Source organism: Podarcis melisellensis (genome assembly GCF_964234715.1).
Source record: "Podarcis melisellensis genome assembly, chromosome: 2".
Taxonomy (NCBI): Eukaryota; Metazoa; Chordata; class Lepidosauria; order Squamata; family Lacertidae; genus Podarcis; species Podarcis melisellensis.
The window spans coordinates 39,459,392-39,482,470 of NC_138529.1; the positions used below are offsets into that span (position 1 = coordinate 39,459,392).

Genomic DNA, 23,079 nt, shown 5'->3' on the forward strand with positions numbered 1-23,079 from the left:
ATCAAGAACAGCCCTTGCCGCAGCCACCAATAACATGCCCGATAGCCGCTGACAATCTCTGACTCGTGGAAGCAACCAATCCCATGTCCTCCCTATGCACTATCCATGTATAATACAACCCCAAATTTTAAACATCCTATTTTAATTTTAAAAACCACTCGTCTTATACACAGAAAAGTATGGTAAATAGAGTAATCCTTTGCTGTGTGATATATCGGAATCATGCATCTTTTTTTGAAGTACTAATAATTGGCTCTTATCCTGGGGTACTAGTGGCTAATGTAACCAATTGGTTGAGGCAGTGGGAGGAGGAAGGGGGTAGAAAGTTCATCTGATAGATGTGAATTTGGCAAACATCAATATATAGCACTTCTATTTGAAGAAAGGGAGCCTACACATCACAGCTGTTAGAGACAGAACTGACATAAGGTGTTTAGAAAGCTTTCAGATGGGTAAAGGATCTTCAGTGAAATATGAGTTTTGAAGCCTTTAGATTTTATGGTTTCGCTATGAAGATCAAACTGCTGTAAAGCTAAAGGAGAAAGATCTGTTCGGGAGGAATACGATGGGTATACATGGTCTAGAGATAAAAAAAAGATGAAGAGCGAAGAATAGCAGAGTGGGTGGTTACTAAAAAGAGATGAAGGTTCAACTATTATGTAGATACCAAAGGAAGGGAAAAGAAATAAGGTGGGAGTAGCTATAAATTTAAGGGACACGGGTGGCGCTGTGGTCTAAACCACAGAGCCTAGGGCTTGCCGATTGGAAGGTCAGTGGTTCGAATCCCCGTGACGGGGTGAACTCCCTTTGTTCGGTCCCAGCTCCTGCCAACCTAGCAGTTCGAAAGCACGTCATAGTGCAAGTAGATAAATAGGTACCGCTCCAGAGGGAAGGTAAATGGCGTTTCCGTGTGCTGCTCTGGTTCGCCAGAAGCGGCTTAGTCATGCTGGCCACATGACCCAGAAGCTGTCTGCGGACAAACGCTGGCTTCCTCAGCCTGCAAAGTGAGATGAGTGTGCAATCCCAGAGTCGTCCGCGACAGGACCAAACAGTCAGGGGTACCTTTACCTTTACCTAGCTATAAATTAGATATTAGCTAAAACCATCCTGAAGGACGATGGGTTGAGAAGGTTATGGCTTAGATAGGGTAGCACAAGGATGATGTTGGTTTTAGCGCTTTGTTAAGGCAACGGCTTGAGGTATATGCCCGAGTCAGGGATGCTAGGCTGATTTATGTACAAGTACAACAAAAAGCCACACTTAGCTGCGGTTTGCCACATGGCAGTTTTATTTACATTTGAGGAATGCATTATACACAAGGCAAAGGAGTACAAATGTTTGATCTGTGTACTATTATATTGAAAAGGGTCGTTTCTGTGTTGGGAACTCATTGGTTCCTCCCTCCCTTTTAAAGCAAGTTTCATGGATCTATAATGCAGCTATATTTAACATTATGGTCACCTGTATTGAAAAGGATACTGTAGTACTGGAGAAAATGCTGAAAGGGGATATTTAAATGACCTGGGGGTGAAGGCAGAATGTATTAATTATGAACAATGGTTTAGGAATTTTGGAGGGTGGGGGATTTTAATTTTAATTTGGTCGGTGGGGAATATGACTCCAGAATGTAAGAAGAGCCTTTCTAGATCAGACTCAAGGCTCATCTAGTCGGGCATGCTGTTTTCACTAACAAAGATTAAGTGGTTATAGTACACCATTATGTCTAAAATTCACTCAAGGCAACTTACACAATAACAGATAAAAAATACAATTCCATTTATGACGAAGTAGAATACATTTTTTAAAAACCACATCCCGTCAAATAAGAACATTAATGAAACCATTAATAAACAGACAACCAGCTCAAAGATAAAACTCATTCCCCCCCCCACCACAAAGGTTTCTCTGTCTTGAATTACATTTTCCTTCTTTTCTCTCTCTCTCTAGGGCTGAAAAAACAGAAGTCCTAAATGAAGATCTCTTGCAGGTACAGTGTTTATCTTTCTGACATCTTCTGCAATCATTTGATATTGTACACTACTCCATGCGCAAAACACAAATTAAACTTTGAAGAGGCTGGTTTAGCAGGGGCTGTCCTCTAATAAGAAATGAAATGAGCATGCTTAAAATGAAGTTGGTAATAACAAAATTGGATGTATGAGAAATCTATCCATCAAGTCTCCACAATGAACGTTGGAGGATTGTGGAATGCAGTCTCACTGGCAGGCTCTGAAGGTCAAAAAATTTCTCTTGCTTACACCAAGGACCAAGTAGATCCAGTTTCACAGAAGCCTCAAGCTGTAGCACCTCCATATTGACTTAGAAAATAGCATGAATGGGGTGGGGTGATCTTTTTCAGAATTCTATAGTAGCATATATACGTAGAGAGGATACCAAATATAATATGTGCCTCATCAGCAGAACAGTTGCCTTTTGTTCACTTGTGTTCCTTTGGTGGTGAGAGAGGTTGGGGTTGGCCTAGGGTGTGGTTGTTCATTTGTGATTGGCTGTGTTGAACTTTGTTTTCGTGTGTCAGTGGGGTGGGTGGGCGTTTTGGAGTGAACATTAAAGAACCTGCACAAGCAATGCTGACACCAAACCCTACATATAGTAAGTAAAATATTAACACCGTCACCCGACCCCACCCATCTTCCCCCCCCTCCACCTCTTTCCCCCTTTCCTTCCCAAAGTCTCAACAAATGAAACTGATTTGTAAAAATGTTACATGGGGGGGGGATATGAGAGAGACATTGCAAACACCTTTGTAAAACAAGAAAATCTTTAATAAAATAAAAACTAACCTCCCCCCTCCAAAAAAAAAAACCAGTTGCCTTTTATGGCTATCTTTCAAACAGGTGGTCGATGACTTTTTACAGGGCAGGTAGTCTCTAGTGACTCTTCATTTTTAAGAAGGAAAGTTTGGGGCAACTTCTGAATTTAACTTTTCACTGAAGTCAAGGATATTTTACGCTAAAAGTTGGCTCGCAATTGATCACTGGAGACATTGCATACAGCTCAACAATCCAATCTAAGTTACTAAATAAAAATGCAGGATCTCTTTGAATTGTGAAACTTGAGAACCTAAACATGAAAACCTAATACCACTGTCCCTTTCACATTTCAAAGGATTCTGCATTTTTATTTAGTATCTTTGACTTGGACTGTTGAGCTGTATGCAATGTCTCCAGTGAGCAAGTGAGAACCAAAGAGCCAGCTCCCAGTTCCTGGACATGAGCATCTGCCAGTTTATTTTTTTTTATTTTTTTAAAGTCTCAGTAGCAGTCTCTAACATCTTCTCTTTCCAGGCCCCCAAATCAATCCTGGGAGAAGTAAAGGGGTCCCACTACCATTTTTGCTAGAGTGCATGCCAGATAAGCTGTCTATGCCTATTTGCAGAAGATATGGCATCTCCCCTTATGAGATCAGCCAGATAATTATGCCATTTTCCAAAACTGACTAGTCTCTAGAAGCCAGTCACTTACAGTAGGTATTTCAACAGTGGCTTCAGGTACATTCTTCATTTGAACATTCACTTTCGGGTTGCCTCCATAATTCCAAGCCTTTATTTTGCAGTTGTCCTTTTAGCATCTCATTACATTGCTTCCTTTCTTAATACAGACACAGTTAGTTATCTCCATTCAGGAATCACATTTTATTAAGTTCCAGCTTTTGTTTCGAACTTTTAACCGCAGTGGTTTGTCTGTAAATTAATGGGATTAGAATGGGTAAACACACTTATTTTTGGATTACTAATGCACTTCCATAGCTAGAGAGTGGTGTTTGGGCTTGGTAAACCAAACATGGTACAAACCAAACATTGTACTAAGTGCATCATTCCTGAATGCTGAAGTAACATAGGAAGTGACTGAGGATGCCAAAGTTCAGATTTCGCTGGCATCTTGAGTGCCATTTCCTGCATTTCTGAAGATGCTCAAGTAATCAAGGAAGACTGGGAAGTATAGTTTTCTAGAATACTCATACACTCAAAAGTGCCCCTCAAGCATTTTGGAAAACTATATTTCTTGGAGATCCTTTTGCCTGGGATATAGTTTCCAGATTGCCTGGCATCTCTGCTATCACAGCTTATGGGCCTGGTTTTTCTTTTATGTTACTTGTAACTTTTTAATTTAAACACTAGTGAAATCCTATCCAACTCAGAGTACCCTTCTTTGTAACTTCATTTCGGAGCCTGATTCAGAGTGCTCACTTTGAATTTGAGTTCTTTCATGACTTGGGGCCACAGTGACTGAATAACCATCTCTTCCCATATGCACCTAAACGTGCCCTGTGGTCATCAATGTGGGCTCTTCACCAGGTTTTCCTGCTAGTTGGAATATTGTGTAGTAGCAACAGGAAACAGGTCCTCCTCAGCAATGACCTCACATTTAGAGAATGCCTGCCTTGTGGCATCAGGCAACTAACTTTTCAGTCTCACAGATTTTATTAAACCCTCTGTTATGTGGTCTTTTAATGTGTCTGTTTTATTTTCTGGAGACTTTTAAGGTCTGTAGTACCTGCTGCTTGGTATGATCTTTTAGCTTTTTGCCGTGTGTTTACAATGATGGTTATCTTGTTGTTGTCTATTGAATGTATTCTTTTTGAATTGCATTATCTTAATTTGCTTTAAATACTTGTGTACTTCACCCTGAAAATGATAGTTGTTGGGTGGCTAAGAAAAGAGCCAGGAAAGAAATAAATTGTGAAGTCTGATAATGTTAATCAACTATTTATTGTGTCATTTGTTCCTTAATTGTCATATAGTCCAGTGTGTTAAAATTGGCTGCTGATGAATGGAGTATGTAAGTGGACACTTTAAGGGGACCCAGAAGGCAGGGCCTATGTGAACTGAATTGGTTCTCTCTCTATGTCCAGATAGCTGAGAGTTGAGGACAAGCACCTCTGATGTGATGCCTTCTTGTGTTGATCCCCAGGTGGAGAAGCGTTTGGAGTTGGTGAAGCAGGTCTCCCACAGCACACACAAGAAACTGACAGCGTGTCTTCAGGGTCAGCAGGGGTCGGATTCTGATAAGCGCTCGGTGAGAGATTCCAGCACCCACCAGACAACAGAGCTGGGTTCATGTCTCTACGTGTTTCACATGGAGAAGAGGCAGGAGGGAGGGAATCAAGCTGAGAAAACAGCACAGCTAGCTTTCCTCCTCTCCTGTGTGTAAATTGTATGTGAGCATAAGAGTTAGTAAAAGAGGGGTTCGTGGGGTGTTTTTTTTTTATAAACAAATAATATTGTTTGGAAATAGTGTCATTTTCTGGGAATGAAGTGGGCTCAAACTGTGATGTGATGGATTTAAAAACAAACCCTAAATTCATACAGCAGTTGCTTTTGTTGCAGAAGAAATTGCCTTTGACATCGCTAGCCCAATGCTTGATGGAAGGTTCTGCTATTCTAGGGGACGACTCCTTGCTTGGGTAAGATTCTTCCCATTCAAAATACCCACCTATTGGGCAAGATACAACTCTCTCTCGCTCTCTTTTTTAATCTCTTCCAGTCACAATAATGTTCCTCAGCTGAAAGGCCACTTCAGTAGGAAACATGTTGGTGGATTTATTTAAAATATTTATACCCTGCCCTTTCCTTTATAAAACATTTAAGGCAGCTCACAAACAAGAACCGTAAAATGCATTAAAAATAAAAGGATCGCAAGTCTAGCGTTGAAATGAAAAATCCTTTTGCCTGAACCAATTTTAATAGCTTCTTGCTACTTTTCAATTGCCACCCCCTTTCCCAACCAACCTTTTTCAAGTTGGGTCTCCTCAGTCCTATTTCATGTGCTTTAAACATTTAGAGTCACCCTTTCATGTAAAATAGCAAGGCGGTTTATAGCATAAATCAATACAAAAGACAATAAAATGATACTAGGTGTTGCCTCTGCCACGGCACCTTGTCAGGATGCAGCAATAAGTTGTCGTTTCACACCAGCCTCTTTTATTACAAATAAACCAAAGCATGTTAGTGGAATGACACAGAACCATTTTGTGCCTCAGATGATATAGAAGCCTCTTGGCCTGCTGCCTTACAGAGCCTGTATGATTAGTGCTTCAAATCCTCTGTCTGCCACACATCATCTGTCTCAGGCCCATGACCATCTCTGTACCTCTCTCTGTCTGTCTCTCATGTTCGCCTTTCCATCTCTGTTGCTTGCCATACCACTTCAGTGCAATTGTCTGTTTTCATGCCCTGCAGGAAGATGCTGAAGTTATGTGGGGAAGCAGAGGACAAGCTTTCTCAAGAGCTCATCCACTTTGAGCTGGAAGTTGAGCGGGATGTGATTGAGCCTCTTTTCTTATTGGCTGAGGTGAGAAAAAACACAAGCGGTGGCAATTAATAGCTGCAGTGAGCACTGTTTTGGGTTGTTCTGATGTGTTGGTATAAGTCAGGCATAGGCAAACTCCAACCCTCCAGATGTTTGGGACTACAATTCCCATCATCCCTAGCTAACAGGACCAGTGGTCAGGGATGATTGGAATTGTAGTCCCAAACATCTGAAGGGCCGGAGTTTGCCTACGCCTGGTATAAGTGGTATGACCTCTAAAGTAGGGGGGACTTGTGGCACGCCAGACATTATGCACTTTTAACTCCCTTCAGCCCCTGTCAGCATGGCCAGTGATCAGGGATTATGGGAGTTCAAGCCCAGCAAGTTCCCTTACCTCTGCTCTAACAAGAAGGGCCTCTGAAGCAAGGGGGGAATTCTGAAGAAGATTCAAGAAGGATAAGAACCACATCAGCAATGAAGGACTTCTGGCATTTGGCCCATTGGAAGTTGGGTGCAGCAGGGAGCAGGACAGTGCCAGCTCAACAAGTTCCCATTAGGTGAAAAGACTGAGCAGCTAGTAAGGCTCATGGGCAGGTAGAAAGACATGAGTTTGGCTTTGTGAGAAAAACTCAAGCTATGGGTTCATTAAGCAGCAAGGCTGGGAGGGGTTGTGAAGCAGGAACAGGATTATGCAGGGCCAAGAAGTAAGGCAAGAGTAAAAAAAGAGGCAACTCTGGGAGCCAAGAACAACATTTACTTCAGGTTTTAATGTGTGTGTGTGTGTGTGTGTGTGTGTGTGTGTGTGTGTGTGTGTGTTGCAAGGAATATTTAAAAATCATGTCAGATTTTGAATGCTGCCCTCTCTAGGTAAATGCATCCCAGCCTATTTTGAATTAACTGAAGGAATTTCTTTTAAAAAAGCATTGTGAACTTTCTCCTCACAGTGTGGCCTTTGAATCCTGGTACTTTACACCAAAACATGGCAGCCACTTTAAGTTGCTCCATGTGGTTAGCCTTTCTGTTTGTATTTTGCTGCTCCCTTTATTGTCAGAGGAGGGATGTATGTGTTTTTGTTTTGCTGTTACAAGTTCACATGCACAAGACCAAACAAGGAAATACTCACTTTTCAGAAATGAAGCTACACTATTTTTTAATGAGAGGTTGAGTGTATTCCAGAGGTGCTCCATGTTCTTGTGGGTCTACTTTCAAATCAGGCATTTTGGAGCTGAGGGGATAGTAGATACATGCACCACTGGCTAATTAGGTATTCTCTGGGAAAGGGACACCACAGTTATCACCTTCGTTTTTTCCTTTCCTCCCGTCATATTTATTTAAAGTGGATGGGCTAAAAAGTAGCTTTCAGATCCAGATTGAGATAGCTGCCAAGCACTGCTGCCTGTTTCTTTTCCAATTTTCTGCTTTTAACACCAGCCAGAGAGCACTGACGGCAAGTTGTTCTGGGGGCAGTATGTGGCTTCATGTCATCTGGGAACTGTCCATCAGTGGTATATTCCCCCAGCTGCTGGTGTTGACTCTTGACTCCGAAACAGATGTAAAATCCTGAGAATTCACTTTGACCTTGCTTGGATTCAGTGGCAGGAATGTTTATTGCAGTTCTCTGCAGAAATACCCATGTTACTATCATTTATTTTAGGTAGAAATCCCCAATATCCAAAAACAGAGGAAACACTTAGCGAAATTAGTTCTGGACATGGATTCGTCAAGGACAAGGTAAGAAGCATGTTAGCTTTTTGTCTGCCCATCCTTAAAGTACCATGTCCCTTGCTTCATGTTAAAAATTCATGCATTTCTTTAAAAAATTATAAATACTATTGTTTAATGTACATAACAATAATAAAAAGCCATATCAAGTTCCAGTGGGTTAAGCAGCAAATCACAGATAAATGCACTAGTTTTGTTCATTCAATTTATGTGTTGCTTTCTATGAATGAAGGTGTCTTGAAGCAACTTTAAACCATAAAAATGCAATAAGTTTCAAAGGAATTGTTTAAATAAGCACTAAAAAATTCATCCACCAGCAATCAATTACAAAATCGTCAAAATACTATTTCCCACCCAGCAACAAGACAAACACCAAGATAAAATAAAAACAGGCACCATTATCAGAGCACAAATTAATACCCTAACACCTGGGAGAATAAGACCATCTGCCTGGCACTGAAAATATGGCAGATGTTGATGCCTGGCAAATTTACTTGGGGAGAGCATTCCACAAATGGGGGCTCCCTCCAGAAAGGCCCATTTTCTTGTTTTCACCCTCTGAACTTCTTTTGGAAGGGTCACATAGAGAAGGAATTGAATAGGCTCATACAGGGGAAGCTGCTGTTAGCCTTTGAACTACCAGTGAAAACAGAATTTTAAAAATCTGTTCCTGATGGATTTACTGCTAGAATGACATATCTTGTTTCTTGTGCTATTTGCCCATCAGGCTTCTTGTGCTGCCCTCAGTCTTGCCTGCAGTGGGTTATGCTCAACAGCAACACTACGCCAGCGTGGTGTAGTGGTTAAGAGCAGTGAACTCGTAATCTGGTGAACCGGGTTCGCTTCCCCGCTCCTCCACATGCAGCTGCTAGTAGGGTGACCTTGGGCTAGTCACACTTCTCTGAAGTCTCTCAGCCTCACTCACTTCACAGAGTGTTTGTTGTGGGGAAGGAAGGGAAAGGAGATTGTTAGCTGCTTTGAGACTCCTTAAGGGGAGTGAAAGGCAGGATATCAAGTCCAAACTCCTCCTCCTCCTCTTCTTCTACATGAAGAGGCCATGTTTCTGTTTCCCCTTTGGTAAAAGAAGGCTCCCTGGAAGATAGGGTGAGAGCAGTCTGAGATACTTTCAGCTCTTTCCACACACATAGATGGAGTCAGTGAGGGCTTTGGAAATTCCCCCAGCTGTTTGATCCTGTGTACTCCTCAGTCTGTCCAGCTAAAATGTCCTACAAAATTCCCATGCTTCCAGATCTTTTTCTGTCAGAGGATCCAAAAGAGAAGGCTGCGCAGGAGGTTTTACAATCTCCTACAATGGTCTAGTATTAAATTTCTGTCAGTGTCATTCAGTGAGGAGTCTGCATTTGCTCTGACTCTGCTGTTGGTGAAAGAGAGAAGGGATTACCACAACATGTCTTATTAGCTGGTATACTGTGCCTCTGATCCTGCCCAAGGAAGAGCTCTCTTTCCTGCCTCTTCAGCTGTGAAGCAGGTGGCTGAGACTCTCCCTCACTGGGGCAAACAGATAATCTGAAAGCCAAATCCTGTCACTATCACTATGCCCCCAAGCCAGCCTAAGCAGCAGGCTGGTATTTCTGATCATGTCTGGAAAAAATGTAAATTGTGTTTATTTCCTTCCTGGTGCTCCTCGAAAGCAAGCTATTTTTGCCTTGCGCAAGCTGATCTCATTCCCTGGAGGTGCCATTGATATGTTGCCACAAAACTGGAGAAATCATAAGGTCTGCAGACAATTGAACTGGTATTTCTGTGAAGTGAAAAAAAATCTCACCACAGCCACCACCAGGCTTGTTTTGTTTTGATTATTACATTTATGTCCTACCTCTTCAAGAAGCTGCAGGTGGCTTATATGATTCGCCACCTCCTCCTCCCTGTTTTATCCTCAAAACAAGCCTGTGAGATAGGTAAGGCTGAGAGACTGTGACTGGCCTAAGATCATCTCGTGAGTAGGGAATTGGAAACCCTGGTCTCCAGGTCCTAGTCTAACCACTCTACACCACACTGGCTCTGTTCCTCCCATCGCCAAAAGAACATACACTTCTTCACGCATCTGCCAAAAAAGAAGAAGAAGAAGAAGAAGAAGAAGAAGAAGAAGAAGAAGAAGAAGAAGAAGAAGAAGAAGAGGAGGAGGAGGAGGAGGAGGAGGAGGAGGAGGAGGAGTTTGGATTTGATATCCCACTTTATCACTACCCTGAGAAGTCTCAAAGTGGCCAACAATCTCCTTTCCCTTCCTCCCTCACAACAAACACTCTGTGAGGTGAGTGGGGCTGAGAGACTTCAGAGAAGTGTGACTAGCCCAAGGTCACCCAGCAGCTGCATGTGGAGGAGCGGGGAAGCAAAACCCATTCGCCAGATTACGAGTCCACCTTAACCACTCTTAACCACTACACCAAGGAGAAGCTCATGTTTCAGTAAATAAGCTCAACTTTAAGATACAACAAGATTCTTGGTCTTCTCAGACAAATCGGCAGGAAACCAGGGGAGCACCCTGAACTGCCTTTTGCCCACGAGATAGTGTGATGCTGCTGCAGTCAGCAAAAGAACTTTCAGCTGGTCCAATGTCATAGTGTGATCATGGAATGAAGCCTCTTGGGTGCTGCAGCAAAAGGGAACAAGATTAGAAGGGATGAATTTACACATGTGAAAGTCAGAGGGAGGGAGAGGCGGTGTTCTAGGTTCCATAGTGACAGGTGACTATTTTCTCTGTGCCATAAAGGAAAATGCATTGGATATAAAGATGAATGGCTTCTGAGAGATTTGTGTTCTCCCAAAGTTGGGAGAGCCTGATATGGATGGCACTCACCCTTTCACTTTAATTCCACTAAGATTATGGATGTGGTCCACCCTTAAACACATAACGTCTGTGTCAGCATTTAAGCACCGCAAGAACTGACAGCGCCTGGCCCTCAAAGGTGGGAGGGGGAATGATTTGAGAGGAGCCAGAAGGCACTTCTGTTTTCCCTTCAAATTAGGTTTGCTGATCTTTGGGAATAATCTTCTTATTTGAAACTGGTTATAAACAGCTGGTTACTCTGACTAGAAGTATTGAGTTAACTGAGGATTAAAAAAAAATCCTCCCTGATCTCAAGTGGAGGACATCTTCCCACTGCTGGCCACATATATCTGTCTTAATCCTACATGAGACAGAATGTGCTGCTGCTGAATACAGGCTGCTCGTCCATGTCATGGATTTTGGGATGTCTGCCAGTTCACCTGGGAAACCTACTGATGGCTACCAGCCATGATGGCTGCGTTCTTCTGCCACAGTTGGAGGTAGCAGTGTTTCTGGAAACCGCAAGAGGGGAGAACGTTCTTGTGCTCATGCTCTGTTTGCTGGTTTCCCACAGCAACTGTGAGAACATGATGCAGAACTAGACGGGCCCGTGGCCTGATCTAGCAGGCTCTACTTATGTTCATTCATGGCTTTCAAGGATGGGCCCTAAGTTTTTCATCAGGCCAAATCTATGTTTAGAAATAGCTGCACACCTGGTGTCAAAAAGGGTTATTTATGTATGCCACTACTGCGGCCCATGTTTTGTTAACACAAAAATGGAAAACAAGCGAGGTCCCAAACAGAGAAGAATGGCAACTTAAGTTGACCGAATGTTTGCAGCTTGCAGGAGAACAAGAAGAACATGCGTTTAGAGAAGATTGGAAAACGTTTATTGAATATATGGGAAATAACTGTACAGCTAAAAATGCTGGCAGCATTAAGATAAATTCAACAGTGTGAATAAGTTTTGATGGATGTAATAATGGAATACTGAATGGTATAGTTTTTTGTAAAATATGCGGGGATTTGTGATATGCAAAATGAACCGTGGAAAGAGGAGAACGGAAGTCATTGACATCTTAAGGATGTAAAAATGAGTACTTTAAATTGAAAAACAGAAAATTTAATTATGTATATTATATATAATTAGAATTAGAACGGATTGAAATAGCTGCACAATTATTTAGGCCCAGTTCTTGTAGCACGGAAGTTGCTTCAGGGGACCAGCTTTGCCTGAGCTGTCAGGGTAACGTGAGAGGATAACTTCTAAATCTTGGGCAGGCACTTTTATTGTACTGTTTTTAACACCTGCTTTTAAAAACAAAAACAAAAAACCCCCCTCTTATTTAGGCAGGCTGTGATTTAGAGAATAAGACAGCTTGGGACGTAACATTTTGGTTAGAAGAAAGTGGGGAGTTGGAACCGCTCCAGTGGCTTCATTGCTGTAGGAATGGCCCACTAGGCAGCTGTCATAAACCGGCATCCTCAGATCAGAGGCAGGCTTAGTCTGACAGAGGCAGCTCCATTCTGAGCTGGCCAGTGAGGTCAATCAGTGGAACATCTCTGTCTCTCCTCAGCACAGGACTTTACTGCATGCTTTTTAAAATGTTATCTTCTTCAACAAAGCAGTATCCTATTAAGTTCCATCACAGGCAGTAAAGATAAGGATGCAAGTAGCAGATTTTTAGGCTCCCTCATGGTGTTCATTGGGTTTAGGAGGTTTCCATCTTAAAGGCAAATTACTCCTTAGATTATTGCATCCCTTGAGTACTGCTTGCATTTTGGAGTTTCCCAGGTCATTCTTTCCTTTTTTTTTTTTTTATAAAAATTTTTATTAAGATTTTTTACAGATACATATTTAACAAACAAAATAGGTTTCATAACATCTTTTCATTCTATTGCGGACTCCCTCACGTCTCCCGCTTCCACTCTCATCATTAAAAACGAATTTTCCAAGCAAATTATCATCTTGTTTATACTCTTAAGTGCAATATTTAGGTTAAACTCAAATAAAAAATTATAATTTAATGGTAGACAGTTATTTCTGCTCTGGCTTCCTTGTTAGGATTCAACCAAATTACAGTACTTTTGTAAATAAATCTTAAATTTCTTCCAGTCTTCTTCAACCCTCTCCTCTCCCAGGTCGCGGATTCTGCCAGTCATCTCAGCCAGTTGCATATAGTCCATCAGCTGCATCTGCCATTCTTCCAGTGTTGGTAGATCTTGGGTTTTCCAGCTCTTAGCAATAAGTATCCTTGCCGCCGTTGTAGCGTACATAAAAAATGTTCTATCCTTCTTTAACACGTTCTGGCCGACCATGCCCAGAAGGAAGGCCTCTGGTTTCTTGGTGAAGGTATACTTAAATACCTTTTTTAACTCATTATATATCATTTCCCAAAAGGCCTTCACTTTAGGGCAGGTCCACCAGAGGTGAAAGAATGTTCCTTCATTTTCCTTACATTTCCAACATTTGTTATCAGACGAATGGTATATTTTAGCCAATTTCACTGGGGTCATGTACCATCTATATATCATTTTCATTACATTTTCCTTCAGAGCATTACATGCTGTGAAGTTCAGCCCGATAGTCCATAACCTTTCCCAGTCCTCAAACATAATGTTGTGCCCAATATCCTGGGCCCACTTTATCATAGCCGATTTAACCAATTCGTCTTGTGTGTTCCATTTCAGCAGCAAGTTATACATTTTTGAAAGTACCTTGGTCTTAGGTTCTAGCAGTTCTGTCTCCAGTTTCGATTTCTCCACCTGGAATCCTAACTTTTTATCAATCTTAAACACTTCCTTAATCTGAGCATAGTGTAACCAGTCTCGCACTTTATCTTTCATTTTCTCTAAACTCTGCAGTTTCCAATTGTCTCCATCCCTTTCTAGTATTTCCCAATATTTTGGCCAATTGGCCTCCATATTGGGTCTTTTTCGGGCCTTGGCCTCCAAAGGTGACAGCCACCTCGGTGTTTTGTTTTCTAATAAGTCTTTGTATCTTGTCCAGACATTAAATATTGCTTTTCTGACAATATGGTTCTTAAAGACCTTGTTGATCTTAACCTTGTCATACCATAAATATGCATGCCATCCAAATGCATTGTTAAAACCTTCCAAATCCAGCACATCCGTGTCCTCCAGAAGTAGCCAGTCTTTTAGCCAGCAGAAAGCTGCGGCTTCATAGTACAACTTTAAGTCTGGCAGGGCAAAGCCCCCTCTTTCTTTTGCGTCCGTTAATATCTTAAACTTAATTCTGGGCTTTTTGCCCTGCCAGACAAATTTGGAGATATCTTTCTGCCACTTCCGGAAGCACTCCGTTTTATCTACAATCTGCAATGTCTGAAACAAAAATAACATTTTTGGCAATACATTCATCTTAATAGCAGCTATTCGACCTAACAATGAAAGTTTCAATTTTGACCAGCTATCCAAGTCTCTCTTAATTTCAGACCAACATTTTTCATAATTATCTTTAAACAGACTCAAATTCTTTGCTGTTATGTTTACCCCTAGGTATTTAACTTTCTTAACCACAGTTAACTCTGTCTCTCTCTGAAACCGTTCCGACTCAATATCTGTCAAGTTTTTTCCCAACACCTTGGTTTTTTGCTTATTTAGTTTAAATCCCGCCACCCGACCAAAATCCTGGATTAGTTGTAGTACTCTTTTCGTACTAGATTCTGGCTCCTGTAATGTCAAAACTAAGTCATCTGCAAACGCTTTAAGTTTGTATTGTTTCGCTCCGACCTGTATCCCTTCCACCAACCTGTCCCCTCTAATCGTGTTCAAGAGCACCTCCAGGACCGAGATAAATAGTAACGGGGAAATCGGACAGCCTTGTCGTGTTCCTTTTTCAATTTTAAACTCTTCTGTAACCACATTGTTAACTATCAGTTTAGCCTTTTGTTCTGAATATATTGCATCAATCCCATTCTCAAACCCCCGGCCCACTCCCATTTCTTTTAGATTCCCTTTCATAAACTTCCAGGATATGTTATCAAAGGCCTTCTCCGCATCTATAAAAATTAAAACAGCTTTAGTATTTATGTCTGTTTGTAAAAGCTCCAATATATCTATAATGTTCCTTGTATTGGCAGACATATGTCTACCTGGGAGAAAGCCTGCCTGGTCTTTATGGATTACTTTGTTTAAAACCCTCTTGAATCTACTTGCCAAAACGTCTGCGAATATTTTGTAATCCACATTTAAAAGGGAGATGGGACGGTAGTTCTTAAGCTGTGTCTTTTCAGTTTCCGATTTTGGTATCAATGTGATGAAAGCTTCTTTCCACGATTCTGGCGCCTTCTTCCCTTCTAAAATTTCATTGCTGACCTCCATCAGTGGTTGTATCAAATAGTCTTTCAATGTCTTATAGTACTTGGAGGTCAGCCCATCTGGTCCTGGTGATTTGCCCTGTTTCATATTTTGGATGGCCTGCTCAATCTCTTGTCGTGTTATTTTGCCATTCAGAATTGATCTATTTTCTTCTGACAACTTTGCCAGTCCATTTGTCTTTAGAAATTGTTTAATCGCTGCTTCATCTTGTGGCCCTTGAGTGTATAATTTTTTGAAATATCTCTGGAAACACTTTCTAATCTCTCCGGGGTTCTGGATACATCTTCCTTCAATCTCTAAGTTTGTCACTGTGTTTAACTTTTGTCTCCTCTTCAACTGCCAAGCTAGCAGTTTTCCACATTTATTAGCCGACTCAAAAGTTTTTTGTTTCATTAATTTGATTTTCCATTCTTTCCAAGGGTTTGTTATTGTTGCTTCTTCTGATAAGAGAAGCAATTGTTTAGTGGATATATATGAATTTACAAATGGTGATTGAGGGAGAGTCTAAAGACAACCTGAGGAAAGGGCGGGATTGAAAGGTTGTGTGCCTTCAAGCTGATAGTGTGCCTTCAGGCTCTTGTACTGGTGACTGCCCTTGCTAAAAGTTCTGCCCCACCTACAAGTAGGAGTCCTCCTCATCTGTTGCTAATGTCATTTAACTTCTTTCTCCGGCAGGTGGCAGCAGTCAGCCAAATCTTCAGGTTTGTCAAGCAACTTGCAGCCTTCGGGTGCCAAAGCGGATGCTCTCAGGGAAGAGATGGAGGAGGCAGCAAACAGAGTGGAGATTTGCAGGGTATCTATCATCTATCATCTGTCATCTATCATCTATCATCTATCTATCTATCTATCTATCATCTATCTATCTATCTTTCTATCATTTCTTTCTTTATCTCTCTCTGTCTTTCTATTCCTGGTGAAGCATCATTTGTGCCATCTGGAATGTGGCTCAGGAGATGGCTCCAGAGCCACTGTTCTTAGCCCATTGAAGCCTAGTATTGTTGGTGCAGTAGCAAGTACTATCGCTTGGGGAGGAGAGTATTTAAAACTACAATTTTCAGCCATTTGCCCTAGTTTGATGAATAGAACTTTGGGCAAGAGGTAGATCAATGTGTGACTTGTGATCCAATTAACATTCTTACTATAGGTGTGGTTTTAGATTTCATCTGAATTTCTGGAAAGGAAATGCGTATTGCAGCACCACAGCTGTTGCAGTGAGTTTGACTTGGCCATTTTGCATCTGTGTAACTCTTGTCGTTTCTGTACTTCCCGCAGGATCAGCTCTCAGCTGACATGTACAACTTTGTGGCCAAAGAGATAGACTATGCAAACTATTTTCAGACTGTAAGTAGCAGAAAACTTGGCTTTTCATGGGGGGGGGGCACTCATGCACCTCTCCTTCCCCATCTCCCTTTGGAAAACCATAATGCTTTCCAGGGCATGAGTTTTCTTACCAGCTGCCTCTTGTTTCATCTTTCTCCCAGTTAATAGAAGTGCAAGCAGAGTACCACAGGAAGTCATTAGCACTTTTGCAGAATGTGTTGCCTCAGATCAAAGCACAGCAGGGTAAGTGTGATGCAGTGTCTCTTACATTACCATTTGTCACATATTACATGAGAGACTTCAGGGCTGCTCGCTGAGGCAACGTGACTACCATACCAAGCATCAAAAGTCAAGGTGATTCTACCCATCAATCCAGAGCCCCCAGCCTGCTAACGGTTGCCTTTGTGGTAGATGAGACAGTGTGACAGCTTAGTAGTCACAAAATGAAGTAGGTCTGTGGATTGCAGCCAGCCAGAATACTAAAAATAAGAATACCGCCATATATATCATTCCTAGAATTGTTGCCAGCACCTTACTCTAATCAAAATGTAAGGACTCATTTGGGCCTGCTCTTGAGCTCACAAAAACTATAAGGAATCAACAAGGTTAGCGCTATAGGATGTTATCCGGATTAAGGCTCTTTTCTGGGTGTGTTTTGTTCAGTTTGCGAACCACGCTTCATCAGTGAGATCCTAGGATATTATACCAAAATATATTTGAAACCTTAGCCAATACTTTAAACTGACCAAATCTCCTGGAAGAAGACGTTCCATAGGTTGGCTGTGACTGCAGAGGAAAGGCCTAAGTCACTGAGGTTTTTTGTAGACATCAAAGCCTTGAACTGTGCCCAGTACCTTCTTTGCAGTCAGTGCAGCCTGTGTAGAATCAGTATTAGATTTTTACCAGCTGGATATACCCCTCAGCGCTCTGGTGTCTGCCTTCTGCACTAGCTGTGGGTTCCACCCTATCTTCAAAGGCAGCCCCATGTAGACCACATTGCAGTAGCCCTGAGGAAAGTGGAAGTCTAGGTTCTCAACTGTGTTGACGTACCCCCATGGTTCTGCGGGTTCCTCCCTTTAATCAGGCAAGGGGCCAGAAGGAGTTGAGCACAATCCCATGTAGCGAAGTTAACTGAAAGTCCACACTGTACCCTAGGTAAAGGTAAAGGGACCCCTGACCATTAGGTCCAGTCATGACCGACTCTGGGGTTGCGGCGCTCATCTCACTTTATTGGCCGAGGGAGCCGGTGTACAGCTTCCAGGTCATGTGGCCAGCATAAGCCGTTTCTGGTGAACCAGAGCAGCGCACAGAAACACCGTTTACCTTCCTACTGGAGTGGTGCCTATTTATCTACTTGCCCTTTGATGTGCTTTCGAACTGCTAGGTTGGCAGGAGCAGGGACCGAGCAATGGGAGCTCACCCCGTCGCGGGGATTCGAACTGCCGACCTTCTGATCGGCAAGTCCTAGGCTCTGTGGTTTAACCCACAGCACCACCCGCGTCACACTGCACCCTAGTTGCCTCTTAAGGCACTGTTAAGGTGATGAGGCCTGAAAATGACTTTAGACATGTGCACAGAGACACATGGCATTAGCGACAGCTCTGCAAATAAGCCAGGGGTGTGTAGAAGTCCAGCTACTGCATGTTACTGAGAGGGTGAGTTGTGGGTATATCGTGATTGCTTCCTATTTGGACTGCCTTCCACAGAAGCCTGGATTGAAAAGCCCTCCTTTGGGAAGCCCCTGGAGGAGCACCTAGCTGTCAGTGGCCGGGAGATTGCTTTCCCCATCGAGGCGTGTGTCACTATGCTCCTGGAGTGTGGCATGCAGGAGGAGGTCTGTATCGGGCAACTGATGCCCCTTCATGCTAAGGCCTGGGAGTGCTTACCACCACCACCCCCCCCCCATATTCCCATCCCTAGCCCCAATGCTGTGTTGCCCACACTACCTTCCTTGGGATTTGCAAGCTGGACAGACATGTCATTATCGTCTCTGCCCCCCCCCCGCCCCACAACCACACACACTTTTATTTCACATCTTGTGTTTGCAGGGCCTATTCCGGGTGGCCCCTTCAGCCTCTAAACTAAAGAAGCTTAAGGCAGCTCTTGACTGCTGTGTTGTGGATGTTCAGGAGTACTCAGCTGACCCACATGCCATTGCAGGTAAGAGCTGCTCTTGTCTTGGCATACCAGACTGGTGTTGTAGTGAATACTATTAGCTTGAACAAATGGAAGAAGGTTGCTTTCAGTGGCAAACGTAGACAATTAATCAATTATACACACAACTCACTAAGCATCCTTATCAAACCAAAGGCAGAATTGTAACTTGAGTCAATAAGTCACACGCAAACATATACACACCAGACAAATCCTCAAACACACCAAAACTAACATTAATAGTTTTTAAATCTATATTATATTTAAAGCTATAGGTGTATAATTACTGCAGTTTTTAAACTCTTTTCAAATACAGAAATAGCATTTGGAATAAAATCTGAAAAGCAGAGAAAATTTTGCTTCCCCCCCTTTAAAACACAGCTGTAGTTGTGAAACTCCTACAGCTCAAGGCAGTCCACCCCCCCTCACACTAATATGGATACAGAGAGTCATCTAGCCATCTTATTTATTTTATTTATTTATCTAGCCTTGCTATTTATTTTAAGAGCATACGTACACACCGTACTTCATCATATGTTGGGATGAGTAGCAAAAAACCTGCCACATTTACTTTAATACAAATGACCAAGTGGTAGGAAACTCTACCATGTTGTCAGATGGTCATCTATATTAGTTCTTGTGTCCAGAAAGGGAAATATTGATCTCAGCATTAGGTAGTACATTATTTTTGCTCCAGTCAGTTAAGAGCTGGTTTGTCGCCTTCAGCTGTTGCCCCAAACCAAAGAAAGTTCAATGAGGGGGAAAAATTCCCTCCAAATTAGGATGAGGCTTTCTGCTTTGGTAATGCGTGTTCTGTGTTTCTATGTCTCTTGCACAGGGGCACTGAAGTCCTATCTTCGGGAATTGCCAGAACCGCTCATGACATTTGAACTCTATGAAGAATGGATCCAAGCCTCAAAGTGAGTTGTTCACCATTGCTTGAGCCCTGCTTCTTCACCTTCTGGTATGAAAATAGAATATCAAACAAGGTTGAAATTCTGGACGCTTCCTTCAGAATAAGTCCTATTGAATTCAGTGAAAATTGCTTCCAAGTAAACATGCAGATGATCAGGCTGAAACTTGTACCTTATCAGCTTCACTCAAAATTATTGTTTGTTTATACCTTTTTCCCTGACGGGACTCAAGGTGGCTTAGAGATAAAAACAAGAACTGCTCAAAACACAGAAAAATCAGTCATTAAAGTATAATCAAACATGGATAGAATTACAACTATGCACATATATAGAATCTGTTTTAAAACTTACCAATGGTTACAATAAAAACAGCCTGGCACGAGCCCTTTAATTAAAAGCAGTCAGTTCCCAAAAGCCTGTTGAAACAAAAAGTCTTCATCTGCTGGCAGAAGGAGAGCAAGGAGAGAGCCAATCTAGCTTCTCTAGGGAGGGAATTCTGAAGTCTGGGAGCCCACAATATTTGCCATGCAGAACCAGGAACTTCATGGGACAGATCAAACCCATTTGGTGTAATTTATTGTGGGAAATTCCAATCCCCACCCACCCACCCCAAAATTGAACATATTCTAATTATTTCTCCAAGAGCCTCTGCCTATGGACATGTATGTCATTATCATTTATTTGTTTCTCTCATTTATTAGTCACTTTTCAGGGCCACACCCTCACACATTCAGGGCTTCGTTCAATATGCATATATATTCAAATTCAGGGCTCATTGGTGAAATGTGAATGAGTCCCAAGCAACAGATGTCTGCTATGCATAGAAAGGAGACTATTCTCTGACATATGTCAAAGCTGTATGTCTAAGGTTGCCCACCTTAGTTTTCCAAGGAATTCCTCTGCTTCCCACACCAAGACCAGAAAACATTAGTTGCACCTAAGTCACAATGTGATCAATCAATTAGGGTTTCAGCAGGACTCAAATTTAACTAATTTCCTTTGGATCCAGGGCCCAATTCTCAAGAGCTTGTTGTTGTGTCCCAACTACTCCAGCAGATTCAAACGAATTACTATTTTCTTTAATTGGTTTTGCTTCAAATGAATTGCCTCAGCTTGTCCTCTCTTGAGACTAAGAAATGACTTCTCTGCTGCAAGAAAGAGAAGCTATAGTCTGGCCTAAAGCTTCCCTAATAAGATTGGGAATGAAGATGTTATTCCAGCCCTCATCGCCTGATGTAAGAAAAGTGAGCCAAGACTGTCCCTGATCTTACCAGGCATTTAAAGTGGCTACACTTTTCAAAGGTCTGCTTTAAACATTTACATAAATCTGATGCTGAAGTGCGATCTGGGGCTTGTCACTTCAGGGTAAGTGATTGTGCAAGTAGGCCCCACTGCAACTGTTGCTTCCAGTACATGACAAGGAGCAGAAGTCACATTCCCAGAGAGGTGAAATGTGAAGCGCATTGGCAGCTTTCCCAGCAGTGACTGTCCTGTCCTGTCTGTAGTGTGACAGGTTTCAAGTGCGAAATTAATGGAGGGCAAGGGGGCGGCTCCCTCGGTGCCTCATCTGTTCACAACTTGTCTCTATGCCGCTGCCTCAGCTCAGGCAAGCTTAGGAAAGAGAGGCTGAAGGTGCAGAGATATAAAATCCCCATATGGTTTATCCATCGTCCCACTGCTGCATTAATCCCAGTCATCTCATTCTTGCTTCACAGCATACAGGACCAAGACAAGAGGCTGCAGGCCCTGTGGAATGCCCTTGAGAAGTTGCCCAAGCCCAGCTACAACAATCTAAGGCAGGTGTACGCAAGCCAAAGCATATACCTTCACTTCTTCACTGTCTGTCTCTTGCTGACATCAGTTTTACAATTTGCAATTGCTATATGGCCAAAAGGTCCACCCAAAAGGCTATACAGTCATACCTTGGTTCTCAAACACCTTGGCACACATACGTTTTGGCTCCCGAATGCCACAAACCTGGAAGTAAGTTTTCCAGTTTGCGAACAATTTTCGGAAGCCGAACATCCGACGCTGCTTCGGCTTGACTGCAGGAAGCTCATGCAGCCAATCAGAAGCTGCGCCTTGGTTTTATGTTCGAGAACCAAGGTGCCACTGTACCTTTAAAATAATGGTGGGTGGGTGGGGTGTAGGTTGATTAATATTGATGATATTTTGCATTTCCTGGCCTGGAAAGTTTCTGATGCAGCTTCAGTCCCAGCACGCAAGAGAAGAGAAATATATGTGGATGGGTAACCATTGCTCCAAGCACCTATCACATATTTTGTGCCAGGAGTCCTCTTCTCTCACATGGCTTGCCTTGCAAAAAGAGACCAGTGCTTCTCATTTCAAGAGCCAGGCTGGCCTGAAACTTGATCTTGTCTGCACCACAGTAAAGGACTTGCTACTTCTCACCCACTGCCAGCAAGACGTCTTCCCTGTACTTGGGTGTTGGGGAGCCTCAGGGGGAAGCTTGTAATGGCTTTGAAAGCTTGCTGTGTCTAAAGTTGCCACGTTAATTCCACCAGGAGGCCTCTCTGCGACAAGCATTGCAATTAAACAGAGTTGTGTCAATGAGACACAAGAGTGCTTGGCACTGCTGACTCTTTGCAATGCAACTCGAGAAAAACTTTGCCTCCAGCTCACTGCCTTCTAAGTAGCAAGGGATGCTTCCTACCTCAACATCCAAACCAGTTTCACAAGGATCCTCCCTAAGAGACAGGAGGGAGATCTGGCATGCTGCTTTGCTAGAATGATTATACAGGAGCAGATACATGCAATATTTTTATTTATCATTTATTCCTTTCCATTTAGGAATTGCTTCCTACGACATTTCTCAAATAAATTCAACAATACAAAAGCATCCGTAATAAAAACTTATGTGGAACCATTTAATTTATAAAAACAACTTCAAATTTAATACAGATATGGACCAGGATTTATTTTTATTTTTTTGATATTTTTTAAAATATCCTCTTTAAAAGGCTTGGGGGAAATTGGCACCAAAAAGACAATAGCAACGGTGTCTGTCTGATATGTACTTCCAAAAGGTAGGCAGCACCATGGTAAAGGCCTGATTCCTATACTGTGTAGAACAGGCCTCCGGATGAGATGGTATCTGCAAGAGGCATTCTCCTGCAGAGAGAAGTGATTGATTGGGTATATAAAGGGTGAGAAGTTCTTTTAGGTTTCCTGGCCCCAACCTGTGTACAGGGACCATTATCAGCACCTTGAACTTAAGGCCAGTAGTAGTTTTTCAGCTGCGGCATAATACGATAGTGGTTGTCTGCCCCAATGTCATGCCACCAGCTGCAGCTTCCAGGCCAACTTCAGGGGTAGCTCCCACATCGAGGTATTGCCTACAAGTACACTGATGCTAGGGCTAATATACCGTATTTTTAGCTCTATAAGATGCACCAGACCACAAGACGCACCTAGTTTTTGGAGGAGGAAAACAAGAAAAAAAATATTCTGATTCTCAGAAGCCAGAACAGCAAGAGAGATCGCTGTGCAACGAAAGCAGCAATCCCTCTTGCTGTTCTGGCTTCTGTAATAGCTGCGCAGCCTGCATTCGCTC

General features: G+C 42.4%; 1 protein-coding gene across 10 annotated transcripts in view; it reads left to right on the forward strand.

Annotated features, from left to right (window-relative positions):
* Positions 1-23,079, forward strand: part of ARHGAP44 (Rho GTPase activating protein 44) — a 90,297-nt gene that overhangs the window by 46,201 nt on the left and 21,017 nt on the right. For 8 of the 10 annotated variants that reach the window (XM_081895025.1, XM_081895026.1, XM_081895023.1 and 5 more), the window contains exons 2-13: positions 1,948-1,987; positions 4,932-5,036; positions 5,348-5,424; positions 6,200-6,311; positions 7,924-8,000; positions 15,793-15,910; positions 16,390-16,458; positions 16,599-16,680; positions 18,144-18,271; positions 18,486-18,597; positions 19,430-19,511; positions 21,221-21,301. In XM_081895025.1, the coding sequence (XP_081751151.1) occupies positions 1,948-1,987; positions 4,932-5,036; positions 5,348-5,424; positions 6,200-6,311; positions 7,924-8,000; positions 15,793-15,910; positions 16,390-16,458; positions 16,599-16,680; positions 18,144-18,271; positions 18,486-18,597; positions 19,430-19,511; positions 21,221-21,301 (1,083 nt within the window). Of the gene's footprint in view, positions 1-1,947; positions 1,988-4,931; positions 5,037-5,347; positions 5,425-6,199; positions 6,312-7,923; positions 8,001-15,792; positions 15,911-16,389; positions 16,459-16,598; positions 16,681-18,143; positions 18,272-18,485; positions 18,598-19,429; positions 19,512-21,220; positions 21,302-23,079 lie in introns of those variants that run through there. The other 2 variants (XM_081895021.1, XM_081895027.1) reach the window with 2 other exon arrangements.